Source organism: Hippocampus bargibanti, linkage group LG20, assembly GCF_051943395.1.
Source record: "Hippocampus bargibanti isolate YZ-2025 linkage group LG20, ASM5194339v1, whole genome shotgun sequence".
NCBI classification, from domain to species: domain Eukaryota; kingdom Metazoa; phylum Chordata; class Actinopteri; order Syngnathiformes; family Syngnathidae; genus Hippocampus; species Hippocampus bargibanti.
The window spans coordinates 11,162,658-11,178,711 of record NC_142753.1 but is presented as its reverse complement, the minus strand read 5'-3'; the positions used below and the strand labels follow the sequence as shown (position 1 = coordinate 11,178,711).

The 16,054-nt window shown below is 44.2% G+C and overlaps 1 protein-coding gene across 2 annotated transcripts in view; it reads right to left on the bottom strand.

Annotated features, from left to right (window-relative positions):
• gabbr2 (gamma-aminobutyric acid type B receptor subunit 2) overlaps window positions 1-10,228 on the bottom strand; it is a 56,993-nt gene extending 46,765 nt beyond the window's left edge. For both annotated transcript variants that reach the window (XM_089023459.1, XM_089023460.1), the window contains exon 1: window positions 9,380-10,228. In XM_089023459.1, coding sequence (XP_088879585.1) covers window positions 9,380-9,691 — 312 coding nt within the window. In that variant the 5' untranslated portion in view covers window positions 9,692-10,228. The remainder of the gene's footprint in view (window positions 1-9,379) is intronic.
• Between the last annotated feature and the right edge of the window lie 5,826 nt (window positions 10,229-16,054).

Genomic DNA, 16,054 nt, shown 5'->3' with positions numbered 1-16,054 from the left:
CTAATTCGCCTGCCAAAAATTATAGAAATTGAATCTTTTTCAATGCAGTATTTATTTATGTTTATTTATCTGTTTATTGACCTACCTATTTATTTGTGTATTTATATATGAATGTCTGGATGAAAGTCTCTATGAAAGTCTATGAAAGTCTCTATGAAAGTCTCTATGAAAGTCTGCGGGTACGTCTGCGGGTACGTCTGCGGGTACGTCTCTGGGAACGTCTCTATGAACGTCTCCAAGTAGTTGTATTAAGTTCATCCTGTCTACTTGATATCTAATTTAAAACAGATTCCGCCTTCATCGAAGGCGGAAGTAGACGCTGAAACATGACAGGTATTTGAAAACCGACATACACTGTCTGTAAGATAAGAATGTGTTTTAAATTGCGTCTCCAAGTACGTCTCCACGAACGTCTCCATGTATGTATTTATTTATTCATTTGTTTGTATGTCTGTTGAATGACAAAAAGGTTTAAACGTGACCTCAAATGGTTGTTCATCTGTGCATGCCCTACGATTGGCTGGCAACCAGTTCAGGGTATACCCCGTTTATTCCTTTTGGCCAGTTTTCTCAACTCCAATTCCATGACAATGTTCCGAATTTCACTGAAGCTAATTTTCCCGAAACAACCTGACAACTGCTTCGTGTGAAATACAAAACAAACTGAACGTTCAAACGGAATAACTCATGCAAATCCTTGACCCCTTCCTACTGTGAGGCGTTCACAGATCACAGTCTTTCATACACGTACGCACTATGAATCAGAATAATGCTCCCCGCCGCCTCCCTTTGCAAAACGCATGCGTGCAGCGTACGCCGCTGTTGACTCACCCTCACGCACAAACACATACAAAGGGGATCCTATTGATTTGTGCGCCTCCTCCTACTCGTCCGAATCATATTTTCATCTGCGACCCACGTGAGTGCAATTGAACCTTTTTCTTTTCACTTTAGTATCATCCATTCAAAGTTCTTTGTTTAGCCTGAGGGTGTCAAACTTGTTTTTTTGCCGCGGGCCAAATCGCAGTTAGTATTTCCTCTCGAGGGCCGTTATGAATTTGGGGAAGCCATTAAAATGTTTAATCCCCTCTACATATCACATAAAGAGTGCAAAACAAATTGATGAATGATTATTTTGAAGTCAAGAATAATGACTGTTATTGTTGTTTACATGGGACTTTAAGAAGCAACATGGATATGGACATGCTTGACTTCTTTTGTGGGCCGAATAAAATGATGTGGCAGACCAGATTTGGCCCCCGGGTCTTGACTTTGACACCTGAGGTTTATCCTCACATCAGTGTGCGTTTTGCACCTCTAATCATTTGGAGTTGCAGAGTTACTAATAAATACTAATAAAAAAAAAATCCTAAGTAAAATACGTTTTGTATTTTCCGGTGTATAAGGTACACCCAAAAGCCCTCATTTTCTTCAAAAGATGGGCTTTATATGCTGTGAACACACACCTTGTTAGCATTCCTTGACGGACAGCCACCTCGCCTGCTTGCAATGAGCGTCGTTCAACCGTCTCATGCATACATGCACGCGGCCTTTTCAATTACAATTGACATGCGCGCGACGCCATGGTGATCACGTGTCGAGTCAAAAAGGTGCACAACGGATTGACGGCCAGTCAACGATGGAATGCGTTTTAGCATGGGCTTTGTTGTTTATTCATGATTTTATTTTTATTGCCTCCCCTTGAGAGGATCCTGATGGCGATAATGGCTTTGCTAATTACTATCATTCAGCCAGAATGCTAATTAGTGTTGCGAGTAGGAGGAGATATGAACGCTATTCCTTGTCCTGTTCATGCTATGCATTGATTCGATCACAGGCGTTAAAACAGCCAGATTGATGCTTAACTACACCCACTGAACTCCTCATCTACGGGTGACGATATTGAATTGTCAAGAAAATTTCTAGGGGCAGGCCACTCCGCGTTTTTAGAAAATAGAGTCAAAACTTGGTTTTCGACCGTAATCCGTTCCGGAAACCTGTTCGAAAACCGATTTGGTCACACCTGCTCACAATGGAGCACGGATAATACGTTGGTCACCATGAGACGCGACACAAGGAAGTGACGCATAAGGAAGCGCGTGGGGGGGGGGTTAAGTGGTGCATTCAGGTGCGCTCAGTTTGGCCGAGAACTGATTTTGGGTTGTAAACCGAGGCATAAAAAAAACTGGAATTTTTGGTCGAGAACAGAGACGTTGCAAATACCGAGTTTTGACTGTAACATCTTTGATGAAGCTACACGTGGCTTCACTCATTGTTTGGTGTCTCTGTGAACAAATGTATGCTATCTATTAGCTAGCTAGCTAGCGTTTTATCCATTTGAGTTACTTGCGGGTTGAGTGAAGCCTGGCGCGTGTGGCTGCCGCTACTCACCCACAGAAAAACTTATCCTGCGACTGTAAAGTGACCTTGAGAGTTTTGAAAGGCGCTTATGAATGAAATGTGTTATTATTATTAAATTTGCGACCATTAAAGGCGTTCTTATTCTGATAATTAGCCAAAACACACTCGTGGATTAGACTCGCCGGGTGATAAACGAGGATGGCGTGATCAAATCCCATCTCTGGTGAAGCAGCACGTGGCTGACGAGTCAAGGTGAAGCCGGTTGAACGATTGTTTGTTTGAGGGAGGAGGGGGGGGGGGTTGTTTTACGAGCTTGCATGTTAGCGAGCATCGATGCGTGACAGGAAACGGACTTGGTGACATCCTCACTCCGCGACGAAGGGGATAAAAGACTAGCTCGTGCTTTACGGTAACACTTCATTAGTCGTCGTGCCAGAGGGCTGGCGAGGGCGACCAATCCCATCTATCAACGAACCTGATAAAGACAAATTGTTCTTTGTCAACAGGAATGGCTTCTTTGCTACATTGAGCCATATCTTGCGTCACCTCAGACCAAAACAAAAGAAAAGTAATTATTTGAGGAGTGTTGCACAGTACATAAATATTTTATCTTTTGTATTGATTTTATTTATTTACCGATTTTTTTTTAACTTGGGTATGTTTACTTTTCATTGACTATATTTTCAAAAACGCTAGTGCTAAATTTCAACGTTATTTATTACCCATGACAATTTATCTATTAACCCACCCCATCACAAAAAATGTAATATATGCGCAACCCCTTTCTGCACAAACTGTACTGAAGGAAGTTCAAAGCGGAATAAACCATTTACAAAGGTGGGTCAAGTCAAGAGGGCTCATCAGGCCCGAGAAAACATGTGTTGACATCCAGATGACAAGGAGGATGAAACAAAAAAAAAAAAAAAAAAAGCGATCGAGCGCATTTTTTCTTCTCCTCCAGTGGCAACCCGCCACAAGTTCCAGCTGCATCCATGACAACAAACATGTCGGTCCTCTGGGAAGAGGCAGTATCAAGTGCCTGCAGGTTCTCTGGGGGTAATGAGCACATGTGGCCACTCTGACGCGTGTGAGAGGCTAAATACATTACGCTAACAGCGCAGCTCACAAAATACAGCAAAAGCTCGACTTCATAATAAGATTAAAAAAAAAACAGAACGATATGCAGCATTTGTTAAATCACCATTTTGACAAGCTGGAAACCGTTCACCTCAAATCTGACTAGTTGCGATCGAGTCACTGTCTAACCAGCTAACTATGAACTACCTGGATAGCTATGTAGCTGGCTATTTATTAGCGAAATGGCTATCTAGCTAGTTAGCTAACTATCTAGCTGGCTATCTATTAGCTATGTTAGCTAGATTTCTATCTATTTGAGTTACTTCCGGGTTGAGTGAACGCTGGCGCATGTGGCTGCCGCTGTTCACCCGCAAAAAAACTGACCCTGTGACTGTAAAGTGACCTTGAGAGTTTTGAAAGGCGCTTATAACTACAATGTATTATAGTATTATTATTATTATGATTATCCACTTTTTGACATTAACTTATTCACTGTCAGACGATGTGCAAAAATGTGTCCACTCCAGTGCCGGAGTTTTTGTCATTTTCACTCAAATTACAGGACCCACAGAATATTGGTTTTAGGACTGACTACATAAACATTCAATGCAGCGTGAGACACCTTAGAGGCTCTTCTTTCATCAGAAAAAAATAGTTCCTAAGTGATATGGGTCTGGACGTATCCGACCTTGAAATGGGGGCGGCTGTACAAAATACTATACAAGACATATTGGTTTATATAGCGCTTTAACAACAGCAGAAGCTGTAACAAAGCGCTAACATGGACAAAAGGAAAATGCTGCCCCCTTGTGGAAGGGAAAACATTGCCAGAAGTCTGACCAGCGCTATATCAACACCCCCCCCCAAGAAAAACCCAAACAAATTTGGGAATGGCGCTCAACGTCACACTTATCATAATGACTAATTTCTCAGTTTTGTTCAGTCTTAAATATTAAACACAGAGTTAGCACAAACCCTGACTTCCTCAAAGTGTGTGTGTGTGTGTGTGTGTGTGTGTGTGTGTGTGTGTGTGTGTGTGTGTGTGTGTGTGTGTGTGTGTGTGTGTGTGTGTGTGTGTGTGTGTGTGTGTGTTCACACAGCGTCCGCTCTGAGTTTTATAGACGTTGTCAAATTAACAGCCTTGAGTCACGTCATTTTGGGCACATTTACGTTTGCCCTTTTGTTAGTGGTGACAGCTTTCATCGTGAAAAGTTGTCGAGGCCGTGGGCAGACCTTGGGCATCTAGGCAAAGATTCATTATTTGACCAAAGCATCGCGCTACTTTTTGGTCTTGGCCTTTTGTGGCTTGTTTGAGGTCGTCAAACTTCCAAGGTGGGAAACGCGTGTTCGGGCCGATGGTGGCAAGAGAGTGGACGATGGTGGCTATGCTCAATTTTGCAAAACGCAATCTGGCGCCGCTGTGGAGCCGCCACATGCTCACGTCCTCGGGCGATTCTGCAGGGCGCAACACAAACCATATGTGTACTCTACCATGTGTGTGTATGTACGCTAGGCTTGAAACCAGGCCACCATTACACATTCTAAAGAATGAATGAATGAATGAATGAATGAATGAAAGACTAGTGGTAAAATGGTACAAAAAATATGGGGAGAAAGGCTTCACACGGCACCATAAATATGCAATCATCACCGCATTGCACTTTTGACCCCCACACACCCCCTCGAAAATAATGGTGCCCTACACATGTTACACAAACCCTGAAAAAAAACTTTAAAAAAGCCAGTTTTGCAACTAAAATTACTTAATTGCAATATGCAGTTCTTAAAGGACAAGCGATTTCAATTGAGGATTTCAAATGAGGGTTTCAAGAAAGGATTAGGGTTTCAAAGAAATCATAGGGTCAAATTACTGTATTTTCTGGTGTATAAAGTGCACCTAAAAGCCTTAAAGGACAACCGACACCATTCTTTTGTTTCCTCACTGAAATCAGAAAAACGTTTTATAGCATCTAAAATACCCAAAACACGCAGACTGATATTTTTAGTCAAATGCAAAACACCAATAAAAATGAGTTAAAGTGTCCCAAAACTACTTCAAAATGACGCTGGAAATATCGAGATTCAGAAGGTCCCGCCCACAAAAATTAATGAAGTGATGTCAGCTTAACCAAAATAACTATTTGCGCCAACAATGAAATCTATCACAAGTCCGACTATCAAGGAACGTTGAATGCTGGCAAACGTATACACACTGATCTGCCAACAGGACTATTTGCGATTGCCACACACGCCAAAAAAATCAGTATGGTGAGCCCTAAAAAAAAAGTATGTCCACGTATCTATTCCCTGTTTCCGACCATCTCCTCCCTTTATTGACACTGCGGCTGTTGTTCATCAATGGAAAGCGTCTCTGTGTGTGAGACTATTGACCACACACTTTCATGAGCCTATGAGCTAGCTTAGCATCAGGAAACTCTTGGTCGTCCCCCTGGCCCCCCTCCCGACATCCAAAGCCTTGATCGACTAAGCCCATCCGGCTACAGTATCAGTCCTCAGCTGGACTAAATACCACATGAAGATGGATAAACAGTGCCTCTTTAATCCACTACTTCTACTTCTCTATCTGAAAATAAACCTCACGCAAAACAAAACAGAGGTGCATCCTCTTTAAACTACAGCACACATCATCGCCATCATCGGAACCCCTCAGGGAGGATCGGGCCGGCCTTGTCGGCTCGACCCGTGGCTCCACCAACAGGGGATAAAAGGATAAAGAACCTCTGCTCGGGGACTGATTACTTACATCTGCCTGGATAAATCCCAACGCTCGCTCACACCCGTCTGTGAACGCAAACTACACAAAGCGTGAGGACTGAACGATTTGGGAAAACAATCAAAATGTCGGGTTTTTTCCTTCCCCCTGTACATATTACTACTGCAATTTAATATGTGATTCATTTTTTCCAAGGCCTTGCTCAAATATATTTTTGAACCACCATAGAGGTTGATTTGCAATGAGTCATTTGTTCAGCATTTCAAGCTCATATAACTCCAGACCCATCTAACTTAGGAATTAACTATTTTTTTCTGATAAACGAAGAGAGTCTAAGGTTTCTTACGCTGCTCTGAATTTTTATGTGGTCTTATAACTCAATATTCTGTGCGTCCTGCAATTTGAGTGAAAATGACAAAAACCCTGGCACTGGAGTGGGCGCATTTTTGGCAGTGAATGAGTTAAAAAATGATTGGTCTCATTTCAGCGATAAAATAATAATTTGAAAGCGAGAAGAAAGAACTCCGGACTCATCCATTTGCTATCTATTAGCTACCTGTCTAGGTAGCTAGCTATGTAGCTGGCTATTTATTAGCTATATGGATATCTAGCTAGTTGGCTAACTGTCTGTTAGCTAGCTTTCTATCTATTTGAGTTACTTCCGGGTTTAGTGAACGCTGGCGCATGTGGCTGCCACTTCTCACCCACAGAAAAAAAGGATCCTGTGACTGTAAAGTGACATTGAGAGTTTTGAAAGGCGCTTAGAAATGAAATGTACCCTCATCTATGACCGAAAGAATGAGAATCCCAAACACAGGCGGCCAATGAGTTTTCTCCACAGGGTGTCCGGGCTCTCCCTTAAAGATGAAGGTGAGAAGCTTGGACATCTGGGAGGAGCTCAGGGTTGTTATAAAGCAAAATGATGGCTCGGTCATTTGATTCAAATGATCCCCTGGTCAGATGTTCCAGGCACACTGGAGAGACTGTCTCCCAGTTGGCCTGCGAACATCTCTGGAAGTGGAAAAAGTAGCCCGGGAGAGGGAAGTCGGGGGCTTCATTGGTAGCGCGGTTGCCCATGAGACCCCAGCTCGGATTAGCGGGAGAAAATGGATGAATGGATAGGTGACGGAAAGCGAATGCTGGTTTTGGCCACCTGGGAAAATGGGCTTTAAACATGTCACAAAAAAAAGAAAATAATAAAATTGCATTTAAAAACTCTCATTTAAAACACTATGATCATAATGATGAAAGTCTAGAATAAAAAGACAAAAAAAAAAGCAGCGTGGCCAATGACATGATGTGCATAGCACCAAACGACGACAGATGGATGGATAACCGAGTCCTATTCGCGCCTTCCTTCTGCGTTGGCATGGCAACTGATGCGGCACCACGCACACTTCCACACGGCATTCGCAGCAATCGGCTCATTTCACACCGAGTGCTCGTTTAGTCATTCCCAAGCTTGCCTTAATTTGCGGACGGCAAACATTGGGAAAAGATCCTAAGATGGGCCGCATTCAAGATGCCAGTACTCAGTCATTGGGACGCACTTGTGCAAATGACACTGAGGATTATTTTTTTTTTTGGGGGGTGGGGGCGTCAGGTTATCTTAACGATGAACGTCAGACGGAAAGGAGTCTCAGAAAGTCTTGGTATCTGCGACATGGTGCATTAGTGCATCACGTCATCAGAACGCTCTTCCATAGATCACAATGTGATGTCATTTGGACATGCCATCTATCTCGGATGAAGATGTCAAAACGTGACTGTCGGCATGATCGGCGCAGTTCTATGGAGGTGTCTGACTGAGTCTGTCAACTGAAATACACAAAATAACATCCAGGCGCATCTGAGCTTGTGTCGTCTTAAAAGGGATTGGCCGAGAGAGGCGTTTAAGACGCATCAGTCCATTTTCAGGAACTTGCGCGAATCACATTGAGATGTGCCTCGAGCATGTCGATGCTAGCTGTATCCTAGCACTCCCTCTGTAAACACATACTCATCACATCAAAGTGTTTTTTTAACAAATTCATCTGAAAAAAAATCTACACCAGATGCAAATGTAACCAAGTATGGAATATGATTGCATCTAAAGTCAGGTTCAAATTTGTCCCGGGCCACACGAAAGATTAGAGTCAGGCAAACAAGGGATAATGTGCTTCTTTGCCAATTTGCTTAGATCCCCCCAAAAAAATTCTACTGGAGCAACAAACTTCCAGCACACAGCCAAATCGGTGTCAATAATATATTGCGTCAAGTAAAACGTCCTTGAGTTGTTAAGCGGAACAATGCAGGGCCGTAACTTTGATATCTCCTGCTCTAGATACTAGGACCAAACGAAAAACAGGAAGGCCCGTAGAATGTTGGGACGATTAAGTTCGATACTAGGACCAAACGAAAAACAGGAAGGCCCGTAGAATGTTGGGACGATTAAGTTCTTGTATCTAATAAGGCTTTTCATGTTACTTGGTGCGAAGGTTGTTGTTACCCTTGGTTTCAACCTAGGGAAGCCCCTCTTTTCCGGTCCAAGTCACGAATCCACGTTCTGTGTGAACGTCCAATGTGAATACCATATGAGACAAGGTGCAACTTTGAACTGCGTTAGAACCGCGAGAATGGCTGCCTTTACAGCAGGTCCTGCGAAACTAACAAAGGCTAATCCAATCCAATCCGTTTGCCAATAGGCCCTAGCAAAAAAACAAACTGAGACCTCTTGAAACTGTAATGGGAATGGCACACAACAGCAGGATAGATGCAACCAAGTACTCTATCGGCACAACCATTTTGGTTTTCTTCAAGATTTAATGCTCATTTCATCAGAATACATCGGCAGAGGCATCTAAGAGTAGCTGCACCTGACTCCTTGGTCATCATGTTGAACCTGTCATCTGAATGACAGATGTCGACAGAACAGGTGCTAGTAAGCCTTCAATCGACAAAGCACTCTAAGGGATCTTAACCGTGTCATCCAAACAGGAAACAAGACTCGGTGCATCTGAGCGGTAGCGTCAGGAGGCGCTTGCGCAAATCACACTGAAGCATCTTTTGATTTGACCTGGTTATCCCAATGGAATACACCAGGATTGTTTTTCTCCCAAATATAAACAGCTGAGAGCACGACGAGCACAGTTTAATGAGAATGTCAACAGAAACATGGGCATTGCTAGCGCTCTTGATTTCGTGTGTATTAAACATGCTCACCCTCACCTCTGTATCATAGATTTCAGTGATGAGGGAGAAGTTGTACTTCCGGGACTCCCGCATGTGCTGGATGGCGAGCTGCACGGCGGGCTCGATGCCCTGGCTGATGCTGCTCATCAGCGCCGATTCGTTCATGGGCATAAGCACCATGATGGGCAAATTCTCACCGTTACGGGCGAACCAGCTGTTGTCCTGGCCGCGTTTAGTGCGGTCGTTGCACACCTTGGCCAACGCAGTGCCCGCCAGCAGGCAGCACGTCGCCGCCGCCAGGAGGAGGAGCACCGTTCGGCCGCCGCGCTCCCTCCGGGCGGAGGCCATACTCAGGTGAGGGGCGGGTTAGGGGGGTAATCCCCAAAGTCACAGGGTGAGCATCGCCACTTCCGATCCAGGCGCTGATACTCCGGGATGCTTCAGTCGCCCTCCCCCCACTAGCCCCCTCCCGCCCCCTGTGACGAGGAGAGGGCACCAAAAAAAAACCCGCAGCAGCCCCCGCAGTGGGGAGAGAAGAAAAAGCACTGCAGAATAATTCCCAAGAAAAAAGGCGCAGGGAGTGCGCAGGAATTAGTGATAGCACATACACTCCCTTAGCTAAAAAAGAAGCACAACAAGGAAGAGGGGGGGGGGGTGGATGACTCTCAGCTTCCAAGTAAATTCCCAGCCAAGCGTGCACAATCCTCGCGGTGCAAAAGGAGGGGAAAAAAAAGCCACAAATCAAGCCACCGAACGGATGCGAAGAAGAAGAGGAGGCAGGAAAGAAGGGGTGGATTTGAATGGAATCAGCCTCCAAGAGGGATGGCTCATGTTCGAATGGTGCATCAGAAAGGCACCGCTTGGTGCTGCCGCTTCTGCTGCTACTGGTGCGCGCAAGAGGGCTGTGGAGGAGGAGAGAGGGAGGATGCGGAGGAGGGAAGAGAGAAAGAAAGAGAGAGCGAAAAAGGGAGCGAGAGGATGCACATGCATGCTGGCTTTTTTTTTTCCCTGCAGGGCAGACTTATGACAGCCAAAAGGGATTTAAATAGGCCTTTTTGCTCCGCTCGTAGCACAGCGCACGCGTCCCTTGGCCAAATACAGCAAGGCAGTAAAAATGTCACAAGGAACTTTACACCTGTAAATCATCAATATCCTCAAAAAAAAATAAAACGAATCGCACTCAGGGCTGTTCCTAATATATTGGCTGATACATTTGAGGGGTAATGGAGCATTAAAAGAGCGCCGAGCTGACCCACATTTGTGACAACTTCAAATAATGTGACAGAAAACATTAAAAAAGCACAGACGATGACAACAAAAAAGTAAATAGGTCGTATTAAGAAAGAGATTGGGGGCAGCGAGAACACAGGGTGCAGCAAGCCAAGTGGGAGATCATTAGATGTACATGTTTACTTTTACCGTTTGTTTTTTTGCCAGAGAGGAAAATCAATTATATCCCAAAGGAGATTAAGGGCAAAGTGAGGACAGTGGAGTATAATACTACAATATTTTCAATAAGATCAGGTTATTTCTGTCATTTGTTGACATGTTAGTCCTGATGAGGTGACAACTTTTACTCAAGTGCAGCCAAGATAAGACTATGGACTCTAATTCTGCATTGTGCAGCTAAATTGAGATTGTGGAGTCTAATTCTGGAGTTCCTAAATTGGGATAACATTATAGTCTGGGTATTTGTGTTGTTTATTGATATGTTAGCCACAGTAAGGAGTATCCAAGAAGAGACACGGGGCAGCCAAGTGCTGATTCTGCATTGTGCTGGCCTAAAATTAGCCTGTGTGGGTTACTTTGTTTGTTTATATATAGAGTACAAAACAAAAATGCAAGTGTGTAACTATGCAAATTGCATCCAAAAGGAGAATGACAGTGAAATGCATCAATGTGGAGACTATAAAATGCTGCATTGGGGAGAAATATATACTTACAAAATTTAACGCGTGCTCATTTTGCCAAATGGTAGCTAAGAGGAGACTGTGGGCAATGTGCTCCAAAATCCCCATACACTTGAGATCGGCCATGGATGTGGAGAGCATCCATTAGCCGCACTTCCTGCAGGTCGGAGGCTGGCCGAGTGCTTTTTTTTCTATTCACGCGTTAAAGCGAGGGGATTAAATTCCCTCGCAGCCCCCGCCCGCCCCTACGCCGATAAAAACTACAATACGATTGCGCTATAATTCAAGGGATTGTTAAACAGGCGTGGGAAGAGGAAAGCCAGTGGAGGGAGGGATGGAGGTAGGGGGCAGCGGGGGTCATGTGACGGAAGCTTTTTCACCCATCTGCTTCAACGGCAAGTCAGGTTTTTGAGGCTCCACAAGCGCAATAAAAATTTGACTGCAACCTGCTAATTGACTCCTTTACCGGTTTATTTATTTACTGAATGCTCAGTACAGTAAAAATAATTGAAATGAAATGTGGTAATTGATGAGCAAGGGTGCAGCAGATCCATAATGCAACATGTGAGACTGCTATCAAAACACAAAATTCAAATTAACTGAATATCGATTGGTGCCACAGAGGTCTGTTTTGGAACCACTGTTGTTTTCTGCAGATGCCACAGCCATCTGCCCGTCAGGTTAATGATAGAGAATAGACAGAATAGAAGTTATCATATTTAAAAATGTCATGCTTAGAAGGCCCACAATAGAAGCACAGAAAATCTAAGGTCAATCTGAGGTGAACAAACACAGCCTGTTAAACTGTCATTTTCATGTAGGAGGTCCGACCTTGGACTAATTTATGACTTGGTAAACCCCTTTAAAGGAATAGTTTATTAGCCAGGTTACCAATCAATCAGTTCACGGAGGAAAGGACAACCCATGACAATGTCTAGGTTCTGTTGTTTTATCGTTGTTGGTGCTTGGGACATCCAGGGGTGTGGCATTCAACTGAAGAAGACTATGTTTTACGAACGTATCACTTTAATTTGCATATACTCTCAATAAATAGCTTAGCAGAGGGGTGCAGAAGGTGGGTGTTGGTTATGAATGGCTGCGTCCCCTGCCGGCAGTAAAAGACAATCTTCCTGTGTTTGAGCCTTTGTTCACAGTGTCCAGCGAATATCTCTGACAGTTAATCAGTCTATAAAAATACACTGTGATTTATATGTCACCCGAATTAGACGAAGGCAAATACCGTTAATAAGTCAAATACTGTTAATGACAGTACATAGAAATTCCTTTTGTGCTTACACTAATTTCTGCACCTGTGACAACTGTCAAGTATCTTAATCTCTCCCACTCATGTTAGCCAAGCACGCTACCATTTAGCATTTGTCTTGATATATCCCAATTGCTGTTGTAGATTCACCAACATTAGCCAAGCACATTGTCCTCCGTCATGGCTTGCGTTAGCTAGCGTTAGCCTTGATCTTGGCATCGTTTGGTTAACAGGGCTCGACGGCCTCCCTCGTTCCATCTGTCGCTCATCCATTAATCAGATCCAAGTCGTTAAACACCACGGCGGAGCCTTAACGTTTTATTACTGTAGCACTTAAGCTAAAACAGGCAGACAAGCAAGTCTCTTTAATATGCGCAGAAGATGACTTAAAAAAATGTATGTCGCAAAATACTTGGACAGTTGAGGCTAAAGGGATGAAAATCATCACTCACAAATGTCAGAGGGGAACAATAGCTTATATGGAAGCAAACACCCATCCAGTATTTTGGCAAAGGCAATATCTATATAATGTAATCAGCACTTTGTGTAAACTTTCAGTCGTATACGAGTGGTCCATCGATGAAAAGGTTTCTTCAGCCGTCATCTGTACTTCTTCGAAGGTGTCGGACGTTTCGCTTCTTATCCAAGAAACTTTGTCAGCAAACTAAAGTCTTACTGGTGGTATAGATTCCTACTGTCCAGACGTGGCGGTGCCGGACTCTGCTATGATTGGTCCCTGCTCTCAGATTGGGGGAGCAGAGGACTAATCCCTGCGGCTCCACTGATTACTAATCAGCACTTTGTCATTTTCTGTGAGGATTTTGTGTTTTGGGTTCGGAGATGTGTATTATAGATTTGATGGGTATTACATGCAATCTTGGTCGATAAAATTATGAACACAATGTATGATGGCAGGTGTGTTTCATGCAAATTAAGATTGCGCTGAACAGAATACAATAGCTTCTGAATGACTCAATACGATTTCCAGTATTGTCTTGCAAGTTTAATTATTCAGTGACTGCAGTCCTAACTCTGGACAAAAGGCTGTCAAGGAGAGATGGACGCCTTTACTATTCAAAGCGTAGGCAAACATTTGTTCTGTATCATTACACCCCGCTATTGTGCACGGGTGGCGGTACGGGAAAGTCATACTAAAGGACGCTCTCGAGAACATAATCTTGAAAAGGTGCTCCAAGGAGGGTGGATGCAGGAGGGATACGCTACGCTACCATGCTACATTTGTCCTGGTCAGAGGAGGTTATCGGCGCTCCCTCTGATCCCCACGATGCAAATTCAATCAAGAGCGGGGCCAATCAAACAGGCCGCCGGCTTCAAAGGAGACGTGCGGCGCGGTAGGAGGACGCCATTTTGATTAGCAGAAGAAGAAGAAAGAAGCGGGGGTCTTACATAATAGCTCTTACAGTGAACACTTTTGACGTGCCCGTGGGTCAAATACACGGCGACTGAAACGAGACGCATTCTTGCTATATTCTTGCCACCGTTGCGCGCTACTGCACTGCATGCACTTCTCGGGATTGAAAGGGAAAGAGGCGGGGAAAGGAAGGGAAGAAGCTGGAAGCGAAGGAAGAAAGAAATAAGGTCATCGTGAAGGGATGGTGGGGGAAAAAAGATGCAATTGAAGGAGGAAGCAATGAAGAAAAGGAGTGAAAAACAAACAAGAAGAAAACAAGTAGGACGAAAAGGAAGCAAGAAAGGCATGAACAGGGTGAATAAAGCGGAAGACGCAAAGGGAGAAAAGACATTGATGCCATTTGCTTCCAAGCCACGTTGCAGGCGACTGCGTCACCTCGTCCTTCCAACAAGTGTGGGAAGTGACACGGTGTCAGTGCGTCAGCGTCAGACTGGCGACGGGATAATTTGAGCTTCCTCGCAGCTTGAGGCGCGCCGAGTGGCTGGCCCGCACGCACGCCATTGCGCATTTGTCCGCAACTATTAACGAAGACCTGCGATTGGCTGTCAGCCAGTTCAGGATGTCCCCCACCGACTGCCTGATGACAGCTGGGATCGGCTACGACACAAACGCTACCCTCGTGAGGAAAAAGAAAATTAGAAAATGGATGACTTACCGCAATGGGCCGTCTTCTTCTTTTCCTTTCGGCTTTTCGCTTCAGATTTCGCCACAGCGAATCAGTGTCCTCCATCTAACGTGGTTTTGTGTATCCTCTTCTCTCACACCAGCTACCTTCATGTCCTCCTCTTTGGTCTTCCTTCCGATCTCCTGCCCGGATGTTCAAGGCTCAGCATCCTTCTTCCAAAATAGTCACTCTCTCTCCTCTGGACATGTCCAAACCATCTCAGTCTGGCCTCTCTGACTTTCTCTCCAAAGCATCTAATATGAGTTTTCCCTCTGATTATCACGTTCCGAACGAGGTAGAGAGCAACTGACTGTTCGGAACGAAGTGGAATGTTTGGATCCGCAAGTAGGCGACAGAGACGGAAGGTCAAAGCAGGACGTTTATTAAGAAAAACAAAGGGCACTGGTCCAAGAACAGGAGGACCGGGGTAATAAACAAAAAGAACGCTAAAACACGACGAGGAGGGGGGCAAGTGGAAAACCGACCCACCTACTACGCCAAAAGCAACTCGCACATGGTGGTGCAGAATTAGGCACAATCCCAAAAGGAAACAACACTTAAGGGAATGGGGGTGGGGGGGACCTCGGATCGGGTCCACACGAGCACCGAAGATGAGAAAGTCCAGGGTACTGGCGGGATCCTATCCAACCTGGTCACTCCCAAAGAAGACCTCAACATCTTCATCTCTTGCTACCGCCATGTCTGCTTCCTGTCTTTTCTTCAGTGGTACTGTTTACAGTCCAAACATCATGGCTGGTCTCACCACCGTTTTATACACTTTTCCTTTCACTTACCGCAATGGATATCAGCACAAAACAGCCATTCATATTCATATTATCTGATTTTTATTTCATTTATTACACTTTAACAAGACAGTGTTTGGTAACTCAAGGTGTTTTGGTGGGGTTTTTTTTCGACTAAAGTCGTGATTTTGGCGATGCTAATCTTCTGCGCAGCATATTCGTTTTGCCGGAGCACAGTAAATGACTTGAGTTTTGCAGCATTATTTTTTTTTTTCAAGATCCCTTTTCTATATTTAAATCCATATTGGCAAATCCAACGCTCTTAACATCTCTCACGCTTATATTTTATGCAGAGCCTTGCGGGTTTTTTTAGGCCGTCGTCGTACCAGTTTTGAATAATTTAGCGTTAGCCGCTAAGCAAGAAGGCGCCAGGGATGAACTTGGTACTCCACCGCATACAGTACTGCGTATGACGGGTGTAAACGTGCGCATCACTAAAAACACTGTCCGGTAGAATTTGAAGCCAATTGGCATTCAATGAAATTAATTATGTCCTTAAATTTGTCTTTGCTGGTGAAAGCCATTTGTTTTTTGTTTATTTTTTTGTGTTTTTTTTAAGACAATAGACCTTCTGCTGCTACTCTGGGGCATTATTCACTGACCACAGCGAGACCATCCAAAAATATTTTGGGAGTAAA